We start from the raw sequence: 15,098 nt of genomic DNA, 5'->3' as shown, positions 1-15,098 counted from the left end.
CTGAACTAAGAAAATAAACCAAATAAGACTTAAACTAAAGACAGTAGAAATATAATTAGTAACGGCCGTGACTCACTCGATGCGTTCTCAGATTGAAGCACAATTCTCCTCGCTAAATAAAAAAACATCAGCCAGGCATGTCTAAAATAAGACTTCAACTGAGAAGACAGCTCGCTGATTTAATTTCAGACAGCTATTGATCGTAGAGGCTTGACCTGTGACTCACTGTCAGGGATGTCTGGTCAAAAGTAGTGCACCATTAAGGGAATAGGGTTCAATAGTAGTGCACTATAAAGGAAATAGGGTTCAAAAGTAGTGCACTATAAAGGAAATAGTGTTCAAAAGTAGTGCACTATAAAGGAAATAGGGTTCAATAGTAGTGCACTATAAAGGAAATAGGGTTCAATAGTAGTGCACTATAAAGGGAATAGGGTTCAATAGTAGTGCACTATAAAGGAAATAGGGTTCAATAGTAGTGCACTATAAAGGGAATAGGGTTCAATAGTAGTGCACTATAAAGGAAATAGGGTTCAATAGTAGTGCACTATAAAGGGAATAGGGTTCAATAGTAGTGCACTATAAAGGGAATAGGGTTCAATAGTAGTGCACTATAAAGGAAATAGGGTTCAATAGTAGTGCACTATAAAGGGAATAGGGTTCCATTTGAGACACAAGTTAATGTTGGCAGGTGTGTTCACTGCACCCCCAAGGACCATAAAGACAACAGCAGTGTTGACCCTGCCTGGATATTCATGTCTCTCTTTCCCCTGATCAACAGTCCCTGTAAAGTCAGCCATGACAGTTTCCTCAGAAGGAACTGAAGCTGAATACATCTTCCGTTGTGCATTGATCACTTCTAAAAAGGCTGACAGATAATGGTGTTGGTTGGTTGATACAGTAAGTCTTGATCATAAAGGCAGATGGTGTTTTGTGATGGTCACACTTTCAACTAAGTTTGATTCATAAATCTATCATGTTGCATAGTGTGTAAATACTGTACTAAAAACAACATGGCAGCATTAAATCATATACATTACAGCAAGGTGTTTTTTTATTCGTTTGAAGTTTGACTGACTACATCAAACACATTTCCTGCTTTCCCCATCACCCCTCTAGACACCCAAGCAGCTGCCACACACACACACACACAGCTCTTTTGGAGAAACACTGGGTTAATGAAGGAAACCATCTCCATTGCAGGCTCCTAATCTTTCCAACGAGACGTGTAGACATACATAAATCGTCCAGCATGCCTTGATGCCTTATACAGCTGGAAGCCAACAGTCAGCACTCAGCCAGGTTCTGAGAGATGGAAATAGGATGATCAATATGATTCTCTTAAAGCACTGAATGATAAATCAGAGTAATCTGGAGACTGAAGCCTGACTTCTGAAAGGTGAATAAGAATTTGCTTGATGACCAACTGCTGGAGCTTTTCATGAATATTTTTCCAGTGGCTGGTTTCCCTCAGTGAGGATTGAGTGAATACTGAGTTATAAACTCAAAATAATAATAAGTGTATTACCTTGTGAGAAGTATAGGGTGTCTTGCCTGGCATGTAGGTTTTCATTTTCTTTTAATTGAACAAGTCAGTTAAGAACAAATTCTTAACTTAACTTAAATTCTTATTTTATTAATATTTATTTTATTAATATTATTTTCAATGACGGCCTAGGAACAGTGGGTTAACTGCCTTGTTCAGGGGCAGAACAACATATTTGTACCTTTTCAGCTCGGGGATTTAAACTTGCAAACTTTCAGTTACTAGTCCAACGCTCTAACCACTAGGCTACCCTGCCGCCCCAAGCTAGATTGCCCCAAGCTGGGTTGATCCTAGCTTGAAATATATGCTTAATTGCCACACAAATCGACATCAATTAATATCATGATGTTTGTACTTTCATTTTAGAATTTGTCATAATGAGAACTCCTTAGATGACAACCCCACACCCCTAGTTACAGTTGTTGATTTAATAACCTAATTATGTTTCATGTCCAATAGTAGTAATCCACCCAACCACCCACCCACCCACCCAAACCCACCCACCCACCCACCCACCAACCCACGTAGCTGACCCAGTGATATCTTCTCCCCAGAGTCTGCAGGCAGTAGGAAGACAAGCAGGGCCAAGGTGGAGATGAGAACACATGGGATGAGGAGGTTGAGGCCATAGTAGAGGGTACGTCTACGCATCACCACAGTAAAGGTTACGTCAGGGTAAGGCTCCTTACAACAGTCGTAGAAGCGCTCGTTTCTGCGCCCCGGCACCTCTGTATCATACACCAGGAAGACAACAATATAGGAAGTCAATTACAGTTTGAGGACTCAATTTGGGTTGTGATGATTTGCAGTAATGGATGTCTTTTCCCCAGGCAAATGAATGGTGTTTCACAATAAGGAAACTTTTGTAAGTTAAAGGTGTTGGGAGTTTGACCCTGAATCAAATGGTCCTGTTAGTTTTCATCAGTTCCCCATTACAGTAACAGGGTCTGCCATTTTTTTAATAAGCAGTCCAACATGCAAGAAAAACTATATTCAGCACTGGGATGGCATTTCATTAGAACCCCTCTCTTGTAAACAGATTAGTCAATTTGCCAGGGATTCCGTATTAGCCAATTTCACTAAAGATCTGTACTGCTGAGGAAAAGCCTTTCAAATGAATTATCCTATTTATTTAAATGTGATCAATCATACATACAGGATCTAGCTTTTATAGTTTGACCATCGAGTTTGAAAGTTAAACTCAAAATTTAAAAAAATATATAGTCTGGGTATATTTGTGAGTTATCCCAAACTTCCATGCTTGTTCAAAACAGTTATTGTAATAATTAGATGTAATATTGTAATTTAGAGACTTTTATCCAAAACAGATACTGTAAGAAGAATACCGGTATATGGCCCATACAGGACTGGCAGCACAGTCTTCCAAACAACCTTGCCATCAGAACCCAGGTTTTGTGGTGACAATATCTTGTCCAATACTGGCCAGCCACTAACTCTTACCAACTAGGTCCCACTCTCCGTTGGGGATGTAACCTGTGATATCTGCCTCGATCATCTGTAGGTCCAGAGACCAGCCCCCATAGGTCCAAGAGCCAAATTTCAGGTCACACCTCTGGAGATCAAAGGGAAACCAACGCACATCGATGTAGCAGGTGCTCTTGAAGATGCCTGTGTTGGAACATGAAGAAGAGAGAGAGAGAGAGAGAGAGAGAGAGAGAGAGAGAGAGAGAGAGAGAGAGAGAGAGAGACAGAGAGACAGAGACAGAGAGGAAGAGAGAGGAAGAGAGAGGAAGAGAGAGTGAGAGAGAGAATATGAGAGACAGATGAGTGTGAAAGAGAGATGGGGAGAGAGAATGAGAGAGAGAGAGAGAGAGAGAGAGAGATCATTTTCAGAGGGTATAAAGATATGAAAGACAACCCTATACACCACAACAGTCCGATACACCACAACAACAGTAAAGACAGTCCTATACACCACAACAACAGTCCTATACACCACAAAAACAGTAAATACAGTCCTATACACCACAACAACAGTAAAGACAGTCCTATACACCACAACAACAGTCCTATACAGCACAACAACAGTAAAGACAGTCCTATACACCACAACAACAGTCCTATAAACCACAACAACAGTCCTATAAACCACAACAACAGTCCTATACACCACAACAACAGTAAAGACAGTCCTATACACCACAACGACAGTAAAGACAGTCCCATACACCACAACAACAGTAAAGACAGTCCTATACACCACAACAACAGTAAAGACAGTCCTATACACCACAACAACAGTAAAGACAGTCCTATACACCACAACAACAGTAAATACAGTCCTATACACCACAACAACAGTAAAGACAGTCCCATACACCACAACAACAGTAAAGACAGTCCTATACACCACAACAGAGAACTCAAATCAGAGAAATAGGAATGAGTGCCCAGTAATCTATCATGAGAAAGACAGGCATAAAACATCTTCATCTTTATTAAAGAAAACTATTAGAGGATGAGAAAACAACTCTCTGGCGGGAGACAAAGGCCATAAAAGAGAAGGCAGTGCAAAATGGTTTTCCATTTACATGCAATGGAGACCGGCCCACGAAGACAAACGCCCCAAAATGTCATTTGGTTCTGAACACTGATCTTCTCTACACCGCTTCTGCCTGCCTCTTCACTCATACTGCTCAACCATTGTGGTCTTACCCGATGACCTTCTTGTGCAGTAAAGCATTGATAAAGCTTTGTGCCATAATGGTTTGTCTGATTGAACAAGAGTTCATTTTGAAAAGTTAGGAAGCAATTTGTCCACAACGCCACTATCAATTCAGAGGAAATCTAGTAATGAGCTATTTCCAGCCATATATTTGGATGCTGAGGTACATAGACCCAGTGTTGTCTTACAGTAAGGGAAAAGTAAGAGGGAACAGAACAGTAATCACCCACACTGACAGGTTGAGGACGTACTCACATGGTAAACACACGTGTCTGTCTCTCTCTCTGTGTGTGTGTGTGTGTGTGTGTGTGTGTGTGTGTGTGTGTGTGTATCCGAGGAGCGGAATTGATAAGACAGCGTCTTTTGGATGGCTCTTTTGAAGCTGTGTGTCTTGATAGTTCTGGTTCAGTAAGGGCTTGGTCAGACAGCACCTACTCCCTACTCTACAGTATATTAAGGTGCTGGGTCAGACAGCACCTACTCTACAGTATATTAAGGTGCTGGGTCAGACAGCACCTACTCTACAGTATATTAAGGGCTTGGTCAGACAGCACCTACTCTACAGTATATTAAGGGCTTGGTCAGACAGCACCTACTCCCTACACTACAGTATATTAAGGGGCTTGGTCAGACAGCACCTACTCTACAGTATATTAAGGGCTTGGTCAGACAGCACCTACTCTACAGTATATTAAGGGCTTGGTCAGACAGCACCTACTCCCTACACTACAGTATATTAAGGGGCTTGGTCAGACAGCACCTACTCTACAGTATATTAAGGGGCTTGGTCAGACAGCACCTACTCTTCAGTATATTAAGGGGCTTGGTCAGACAGCACCTACTCTACAGTATATTAAGGGGCTTGGTCAGACAGCACCTACACTACAGTATATTAAGGGGCTTGGTCAGACAGCACCTACACTACAGTATATTAAGGGCTTTGTCAGACAGCACCTACACTACAGTATATTAAGGGCTTGGTCTGACAGCACCTACACTACAGTACATTAAGGGCTTTGTCAGACAGCACCTACACTACAGTATATTAAGGGCTTGGTCAGACAGCACCTACACTACAGTATATTAAGGGCTTGGTCAAACAGCACCTACACTACAGTATATTAAGGGTCTTGGGCAGACAGAACCTACACTCAGAGCAGGGCGGCCCTATATGTAACGAATGTCGTCGGGATAAGGAGAAGAGGACCAAGGTGCAGCGTGGTAAGTATTCATAATACGTTTAATAAATACGAACACTAGAACAAAAACAACAAACAAACAGTTCTGCAAGGTGCAATACACAAAACAGAAAACAACTACCCACAAACACAGGTGGTAACAGGCTACCTAAGTATGGTTCTCAATCAGAGACAAAGATAGACAGCTGCCTCTGATTGGGAACCATACCAGGCCAAACACAGAAATACAAAACATAGAACAAAACATAGAATACAAAACATAGAATGCCCACCCCAACTCACCCCCTGACCAATGACCAAACCAAAATGGAGACATAAAAAGGAACTAAGGTCAGGACGTGACAGTACCCACTTGGCCCACTTAGGTGGCGCCTCTGGAGTGGCGACCTTCGCCGCTGACCCCGAACTGGGGGCTCTTACTGCGGGCCCCGAACAGAAGGGAGACTCTGGCGGCTCCGGACAGGCGGGAGACTCTGGCGGCGCCAGACAGGTGGGAGGATCTGGCAGCGCCGGACAGGTGGGAGGCTCTGGCGGCGCCGGACAGGCGGGCGGCTCTGGCGGCTCTGGAGTGACGGGCGGCTCTGGCGCCTCCGGACTGGTGTGGGGCTCTGGCGGCTCTGAACTGACGGGCGGCTCTGGCAGCTCCGGACAGGCGGGCGGCTCTGGCAGCTCCGGACTGGAGGGAGACTTGGTTCTGGGAGCAGGCACAGGACTCACCAGGCTGGGGAGACATACATGCGGACTCTTCCTTGGCCAAGGCACCGGATGCACTGGGCCGTGCAGGCGCACTGGAGGTCTCGAGCAACGAGCCTGCACAACCTGTCCTGGCTGGATCCCCCCTGTAGCCCGGCAAGTGCGGAGAGTTGGAACAGACCGCACTGGGCTGTGCTGGCAATCCGGGGACACCATGCGTAGGGCTGGTGCCGTATAACCCGGGCCGAGGAGACGCACTGGAGACCAGATGTGCTGAGCTGGCATCATCCCTCCTGGCTCGATGCCCACTCTAGCCCGGCCGATTCGAGGAGCTGCGATGTAGCGCACCGGGCTATGCGTGCGCACTGGGGACACCGTGCGCTTCACTGCATAACACGGTGCCTGCCCGGTCACTCTCTCGCCACGGCAAGCACGGGGCGTTGGCTCAGGTCTCCTAACTGACTTCGCCAATCTCCCCGTGTGCTCCCCCCCAAGACATTTTTGGGGCTGGCTCTCGGGCTTCCTTGCCTGCCGTGTTCCCTCAAATCGCTGGCTCCCTCTACCTGCTGCCTCCGCTCTCCTGGTTGCCTCCACCTGTTCCCATGGGAGGCGATCCCTTCCAGCTAGGATCTCCTCCCATGTGTAGGAACCCTTCCCGTCCAGAATGTCCTCCCATGTCCATGAGCCCATTCCACGCTGCTCCTGGTTACCACGCTGCTTGGTCCTTTTTTGGTGGGTAGTTCTGTAACGATTTTCGTTGGTGGAAGGAGAGGAGGACCAAAATGCAGCGTGGTACATATCCATAATACCATTTAATCAAGAATGAATACAAAATACAAAAGAACGAGAATAAATGAAAACCGAAACAGTCCCGTATGGTGCAAACACTGAAACGGAAAATAACTACCCACAAACCATAGTGGGAAAACAGGCTGCCTTAGTATGGTTCTCAATCAGAGACAACGATTGACAGCTGCCTCTGATTGGGAACCATACAAGGCCAAACACATAGAACTACAAAACATAGAATGCCCACCCCAACTCACGCCCTGTTTAACCTAAAACAGAGACATAAAAAAGGAACTAAGGTCAGGACGTGACAATGTAAGTGAATTGCGGGAACAGCAATCAGGTAAACCTGTGTTCTCTCCTCTCCAAGTTTATCAGCAAATAACAGTAACGTTAAGTTGATGTGCTAGCTTGCATCGCATCTATCTCTTGTTCTGTCTGTGTCTTGCTTGCTTGCCAGCCACTTCCAGGGCTGTGTTCTGTGACTTTGTGCCTAACAAAAGTGAGAGTGAAATGCAACTATTTATTATGTTTGATAAATGCCAACACTGTTTATAAACTGCAGCTCAGAAAAGATAAAATACAGTGTCGCGCGTGAACATGAGTTCATATGCGAGTGCACAAAATTAAACTTGTGCTTTCCAGCAGCAACCTCTGTGCTAACACAGACCCAGTACAGCCAGCTTCAGTAAATACTAACACAGACCCAGTACAGCCAGCTTCAGCAAATACTAACACAGACCCAGTACAGCAAGCTTCAGCAAATACTAACACAGACCCAGTACAGCCAGCTTCAGCAAATACTAACACAGACCCAGTACAGCCAGCTTCAGAAAATACTAACACAGACCCAGTACAGCTGGCTTCAGCAAATACTAACACATAAACAGTACAGCTGGCTTCAGCAAATACTAACACAGAAACAGTACAGCTGGCTTCAGCAAATACTAACACAGACCCAGTACTGGCAGCTTCAGCAAGTACTAACACAGACCCAGTTCAGCCAGCTTCAGCAAGTACTAACACAGACCCAGTACAGCCAGCTTCAGCAAATACTAACACAGACCCAGTACAGCCAGCTTCAGCAAATACTAACACAGACCCAGTACAGCCAGCTTCAGCAAATACTAACACAGACCCAGTACAGCCAGCTTCAGCAAGTACTAACACAGACCCAGTACAGCCAGCTTCAGCAAATACTAACACAGACCCAGTTCAGCCAGCTTCAGCAAATACTAACACAGACCCAGTACAGCCAGCTTCAGCAAGTACTAACACAGACCCAGTACAGCCAGCTTCAGCAAATACTAACACAGACCCAGTACAGCCAGCTTCAGCAAATACTAACACAGATCCAGTACAGCCAGCTTCAGCAAGTACTAACACAGACCCAGTACAGCCAGCTTCAGCAAATACTAACACAGACCCAGTACAGCCAGCTTCAGCAAGTACTAACACAGACCCAGTACAGCCAGCTTCAGCAAGTACTAACACAGACCCAGTACAGCCAGCTTCAGCAAATACTAACACAGACCCAGTACAGCCAGCTTCAGCAAGTACTAACACAGACCCAGTACAGCCAGCTTCAGCAAATACTATGACAGACCCAGTGGAAAGAACTTGATCTGCGCCTAAGTCGGGGACAGACTCTTGACAAGATACAAATGACAGTTTTGGAGGCTGAAAGAAAGAGATTATGGGATGTCCTTACATGTTTAATAAGTATCACCCAATCTCTGGCTGAAATAAACCTAGCATTCTCAGGGGTTCATCAGACAAACTCTTCTAACCAGATAATGGAAACTTCCTAAAATAGGTTGAATTACTGGCGAAATTTGACCCCGTTATGGAAAATCATCTCAACAAAATTAAAGATGGAGAGACACATGCTCATTACCTTTGGAAGAGCACACAGAATGAGATGATACAGACTGCGAGTGACACGATTCTGGAAGCAATAGTGACTCAAGTAAGAGACTCAAAGTACATCTCCATTATCTTGGACTGTACACCTGACATTCGTCACCAGGAGCAAATGTCCATTATTCTGAGAAGTGTGGCTTTAAAGGGAAAGCCAAGATCAAGGATCACTTCCTCGGCTTTGTGAATGTTGAGGTTACAGCAGGCTTGAATCTGTCCACTGTCATCTTAGATAAGCTGAACGAGCTCAAGATTCCATTTGAAGATTGCAGAGGGCGAGCTTATGATAATGAGACCAACAAGAAAGGCAAGCACCAAGGAGTAAAGCCAGACTGCAACAAAAAAATCCCAGAGCCGTGTTCATCCCATGTGGAGCACATACTCTAAACCTTGTCATTGCAGATGCTGCCAAATCTTCAATAGATGCAGTTGGGTTTGTAGGGGCATTAGTGAAATATCTTCACCTTCTTTTCAGCGGGCACACAAAGATGGAGTGTTTTGAAGAAACACGTGAACATAACCGTGAAGTCATGGAGTGACACTGGGAGAGTCGGCTCCAAAGTGTTCATGCAATCAGGTATCGGGCTTCTGAGGTTCTGGAGGCATTACCGGAAGCCAGACAGACGATCAACAATCCTGTGGAGGCACGAGCACTTCCAGAGGAAGTTGGGTCCTACCGCTTTTTGATTTGCTGTGTCGTATGATGTGAGATACTGACAATGACAAACAAGGTGAACAAGCTCCTCCAATCCGCCTCAATGCAGTTGGAGATCACAGTAAATTTAATCTCAAAGGCCTCCCTCACTACATACTGTGAAACTGGATTCTCTGAGGCCCAGACAACAGCCAAAAGCATTTGTGAAGAAATTAATGTGGAGGCTGTTCTGAAAGAGCAAGAGGCATTTCAGCTATGAGGCTCCTGATGAACCAGGGACTGATGCACTGAATAACCTTGATGTCAACTACTTCAACATTGTGGTCGACTCTGCTGTGACATCCATGGATGAGAGATTTAAAACACTCAACCAGGTGAAAACCAAATATGGAGTGCTGCTGAACTTCAGCACTGCCTCTCAGATGTCCAGTGAATCTTTAAAGGCTCACTGCATGGAAGTTAAAAACACTCTAACCTTCAGAGATGTCTGTGACATCAGTGGAATGGATCTGGCACATGAGATTCAGAATGTACCTGATCTGCCATCAGACAAGATGACTGCCTTTGAGCTGCTTTCCTTTCGCTGTGAAAACAACCTGGAGGAACTCTATCCTAACCTTTTCAAAATGAAAGCTCATCAAAAGCTACCTGAGGTCTTTCATGTCACAGGAACGTCTGGCCATCATGAGTATAAATCATGACGTGGGGAATCACATGTCCTATGATGACATTGTTGATGATTTTGCCTCAAGAAAGTGCAGAAGAGGAATATTTTGATGGTAATATTTTAATTAAAACATTAAAATGTTTACACACTTACTAACATTTAAGATTTTATAGCAGATGTGCATTTATGTAAATAACTGCGTAACTATGTGAGATACTTTCTCAATTTCTTCCAGACAGTCCAGACAGACTGGTGCCCAGGCAGACTGGTGCCCAGACAGACTGGTGTCCAGACAGACTGGTGCCCAGACAGACTGGTGCCCATGCTAATGCTGAAAATGCCCAGGCTGTAGAGGGAACCAAAGTTAATCACATAGCTGTATACAGTTGAAGTCGGAGGTTTACATACACCATAGCCAAATACATAACATTTTTCACAATTCCTGACATTTAATCCTAGTAAAAATTCCCTATCTTAGGTTAGTTAGGATCACCCTTTTGTTTTAAGAATGTGAAATATAAGAATCATAGTAGAGAGAATGGTTTATTTCAGCTTTTTTTTTATTTCATCACATTCTCAGTGGGTCAGAAGTTTACATACAAATTGGTATTTGGTAGCATTGTTTAAACTTGGGTCAAACGTTTCAGGTAGCCTTCCACAAGCTTCCCACAATTAGTTGGGTGAATTTTGGCCAATTCCTTTGGATGGGCCAACTTTGGATGGGCCAACTCATTGTCCATTTGGAAGATCCATTTGCGACCCAGCTTTAACTTCCAGAGAGATGTCTTCAGATGTTGCCTTAATATATCCACATAATTTTCCCGCCTCATGATGCCATCTATTTTGTGAAGTGCACCAGTCCCTCCTGCAGCAAAGCACCCCCACAACATGATGCTGCCACCCCCGTGCTTCACAGTTGGGATGGTGTTCTTTTGGCTTGCAAGCCTCCCTCTTTTTCCTCCAAACATAACGATGGTCTTTATGGCCATTTTTTTTGTTTCATCAGACCAGAGGACATTTATCTAAAAAGTACGATCTTTGTTCCCATGTGCAGTTGCAAACCGTAGTCTGGCTTTTTTATGGCGGTTTTGGAGTGGTGGCTTCTTCCTTACTGAGCGGCCTTTCAGGTTATAGTCGAAATAGGACTTGTTTTACTGTGGATAGAGATACTTTTAACCCTGTTTCCTCCAGCATCTTCACAAGGTCTTTTGCTGCTGTTCTGGGATTGATTTGCACTTTTCACACCAAAGTACGTTCATCTCTAGGAGACAGAATGCAGCTCCTTCCTGAGCGGTATGACGGCTGCATGGTCCCGTGGTGTTTATACTTGCGTACTATTGTTTGTACAGATGAACGTGGTACCTTCAGGCGTTTGGAAATTGCTCCCAAGGATGAACCAGACTTGTGGAGGTCTACAATTTTTTCTGAGGTCTTGGCTGATTTCTTTTGATTTTCCCATGATGTCAAGCAAGTAGGCCTTGAAATACATCCACAGGTACACCTCCAATTGACTCAGATGATGTCAATTAGCCTATCAGAAGCTTCTAAAGCCATGACATCATTTTCTGGAATTTTCCAAGCTGTTTAAAGACACAGTCAACTTAGTGTATGTAAACTTCTGACCCACTGGAATTGTGATACATTGAATTAATCTGTCTGTAAACAATTGTTGGAAAAATGACTTGTGTCATGCACAAAGTAGATGTCCTAACCGACTTGCCAAAACTATATTTTGTTACCAAAAAATGTGGAGTTATTAAAAAACGAGTTTTAATGACTCCAACCTAAGTGTATGTAAACCTCTGACTTCAACTGTAGGTTTTATTTTACTATTTTGAGACATATAGCTGCAGCCAGAGCCTATAGGCTTATGGTTACATTGTATAGACAAAGCTAATTGTATAATATTGTGAGGACTGGACTCATTACCAGGGAGCAGAGCCAAAGCTCAGTGTTATATTTTGTTATTTTCTATATTTTCTATCATTTCTTATTAATGCTAATGTTAATATACACTTATCTTAAGATTCTATAGAAAATATTATGTTCAATAAATATGGCTTGTTTATACCTCAGTCTGTTCTGTATAGGTCTACTTATTCTTAGACCGACAGATGGAGCAAACTGTTTTAAAGGAGGGAGGATTGTACTGGGAGCACTGAGGTGTCAGGTGTGACTGTGTGGCAATGGTAAATGGTTTACATGTTCTCACTGGTCAGGTAGGAGGGCCCCTTAGCAGAATGTTGCTTAGGGCCCCAGGGAGGACAGGACCGGCTCTGCCTACACTACAGTATATTAAGGGATTGGTCAGACTTCACTGACACTACAGTATCTTCTCACTTCCCAGACCTCTGACAAAAGCAGAGTGAACCAGCAGAGTGAACTCAATCCTACGCATGTTATTATACAGAATGAACAGAGCCAATCTTATGAACCAAGCAGCACTGATGTGGAATTAAAATGTAGAATGCATTTTAAACACATCACAAATGAACATCAACGCAATGGAGGAAACACTCGATGGATACGAAGGAATTAAATTAATAAAACTAGTTTGTTAGGGAATCAGACTGTCAGCCAAAGTAAAACAGAAACTGAAAAATACTTGTAGTTATTGTCTGAAGACAAAATAAGAATGACAGTGTTGAAGATTGTAGCAACTGAAAAAAATCTACTTCTCAGGCAACCACAGTTAAAAAGGTAGTTTAAAGGCCCAGTACAGTCAAAAACGTGAATTTATACATTTTAAAATATATATTTCCACACTGAGGTTGGAATAATACTGTGAAATTGTGAAAATTATGAGAATGCCCAGAGTTTTTTTTTCAGAAGAGCTGTTTAAAAATACATTTCAGCCTGTTTGGTGTTATGGAGTTTTGGCCTGCCTGGTGACATCACCAGGCAGTGAATTAGTTAATAGAACAATAAAAAGAGAGTTCCAAACCTCTCTTGCCAATAACAGCTAGTTTTCAGTTGTCCCCTCCCCACTCAGACCACTACCAGACAGTCCTAACTGAATTCTTACTTGAGAAATCTTTGCCAAGAAGCCATTTTTGTTTCTTTTTGACCAGTTTAATTGAAAACTATCACAGTAAGTTACTTAATTGTTACCCAGAAATGATTTGATAGAGATAAAAACCTCTGAATCGGACCTTTAACATTGTGTTTTTACACCCACAGCTCCTTGGTAGAATGTTGCAATTCTATGAGATTTTACCACCTACTGTTCTCTTTGATATCTTCAGGGACTATGGTTGGATCTCGAATGGCACCCTATTCCCTACATGTGATGTAGGCTTAGTCAAAAGTACTGCAAGTAGTGAACTACATAGGGAATAGGGTGCTGTTTGGGACGCAGTCATGATGACATACATCATGAATGACTGAAGGGAAGTTACAGGAGGATTGTCGGGTCTCTTGGGCGGGAGGAAAAGAAACGAGGACACGCTAGAAAAGTAACAAATACATTGATTTAATCTGCAGTGAAGTGGGACTAAAACTGGGGTGGTCTTGTATTGGTTGGAATGAAAGACAGCATTCTAATGATCTTCTTCGTCTTCTTCTTTGTAATTATTCTTACTATTATTATTCTGCACCCATTTCAGTCCCCCAGAAGTGTAGAAATAGACAGATAATAATAGGGCAACATTTAAGTTGTGTATTTTGTGATAATACGAAGACTTGTATTTCAAAGCAATATTTCTCAACTGACAGAATGGTGCTAAATCTGCTTAGTATGACTATCAAATATCTGAAAATATTACATTGGGTTAACGGGGTTCATTTCACTTACAGTATAAGTACTGTATAAAAATCCCACTCAACCAAAATCAACTGCATTTCTTTCTCACGCGGGGTTAAATGTTGAGAATGGTTTATTGTCATATCTGGACATATCTTTAAAAGCGGCAATCAGCAGTTGAAACGATAACAAAGCAAACCCCCTGCCACTGTTTCGCTAAAAAGCTGAGGGATGTGGGGCTAGAGAAATGCAACCCCTCAAATTCATTTACAGAGCTATAGATGCAAGGACTGACCAGCCATGATATCACAATTATAGTTTAAACCATGTTTCGAGGCTATAGAGTGTTTGTTTACAAACATTGGAATAAAACAAACGTATATTTTGGGTTACAATGGGGTACGACAGTTGAACTAAGCTCATGGGGCATTTATAAGTTATATTCTTAAATAATCAATGGGTACATATATATTTATTTAATCAGTCCAAAAATGGATGTAGCTATTGCAGATTGCCCCTTTAAAGAACAGATGGTCAATTGAACATAGTGGTAGAGCTTTCAGAAGCATCTCATATCAAAGATGAAATTGGATTATGGTTTCCGGGATGTTGGACGAAACAATAAATAAAGTGCTTTGAAAGCCAAAACATCCTTCCTACCACGATATTGATCTAATGACTGACTGTGCATTTGGCTTGTGCAGTGGAGGTCAGATAGTCTTAGCAAGACTAGCCTCACGCTGTGGCGTCATCTTCCCTGAAACCTGACATTAACTCAAGGTAACTGAAACGAGTAGAGTGAATCCAAAAATCATTCCTTACCCCAGGATACTTCAACGGGTCAATACATTTCTTCAAGCTGGGCTAAAGCGCGCTTGGGTACACTTTCTTTCCAGGAGTAGAGTGAAGTTAATGGTTAAGGTTATGATTGGGGGAGTGGAAGCTGATCCTGGACATGTACAGTGGCTTGCAAAAGTATTCACTCCCCTTGGCATTTTTCCTATTTTGTTGCAAACACATGTTATTTACATTGTTTTTTTACATTTGGATTTCATGTAATGGACATACACAAAATAGTCCAAATTGCTGAAGTGAAATGAAAAAAAATTACTTTAAAAATAATGAAATAAATTCCACAAGTGGTGCGTGCGTATGTATTCACCCCCTTTGCTATGAAGCTCCTAAATAAGATCTGGTGCAACCA

At 42.9% G+C, this 15,098-nt stretch overlaps 1 protein-coding gene across 2 annotated transcripts in view; it reads right to left on the bottom strand.

The window, feature by feature from the left end:
• LOC118370793 (neuronal acetylcholine receptor subunit alpha-7-like) overlaps nucleotides 1-15,098 on the bottom strand; it is a 41,055-nt gene that overhangs the window by 5,483 nt on the left and 20,474 nt on the right. Inside the window, exons 1-3 of one of the 2 annotated variants that reach the window (XM_052500306.1) lie at nucleotides 14,717-15,020; nucleotides 3,005-3,172; nucleotides 2,077-2,271 (exon numbers count right to left, since the gene is read on the bottom strand). In XM_052500306.1, coding sequence (XP_052356266.1) covers nucleotides 2,077-2,271; nucleotides 3,005-3,059 — 250 coding nt within the window. In that variant the 5' untranslated portion in view covers nucleotides 3,060-3,172; nucleotides 14,717-15,020. Of the gene's footprint in view, nucleotides 1-2,076; nucleotides 2,272-3,004; nucleotides 3,173-14,716; nucleotides 15,021-15,098 lie in introns of those variants that run through there. The other variant, XM_052500305.1, reaches the window with a different exon arrangement.

Source organism: Oncorhynchus keta, unplaced genomic scaffold (assembly GCF_023373465.1).
Source record: "Oncorhynchus keta strain PuntledgeMale-10-30-2019 unplaced genomic scaffold, Oket_V2 Un_contig_1027_pilon_pilon, whole genome shotgun sequence".
NCBI classification, from domain to species: Eukaryota; Metazoa; Chordata; class Actinopteri; order Salmoniformes; family Salmonidae; genus Oncorhynchus; species Oncorhynchus keta.
The sequence above is the reverse complement of the archived record's forward strand: the minus strand, read 5'-3'. Positions and strand labels throughout refer to the sequence as shown.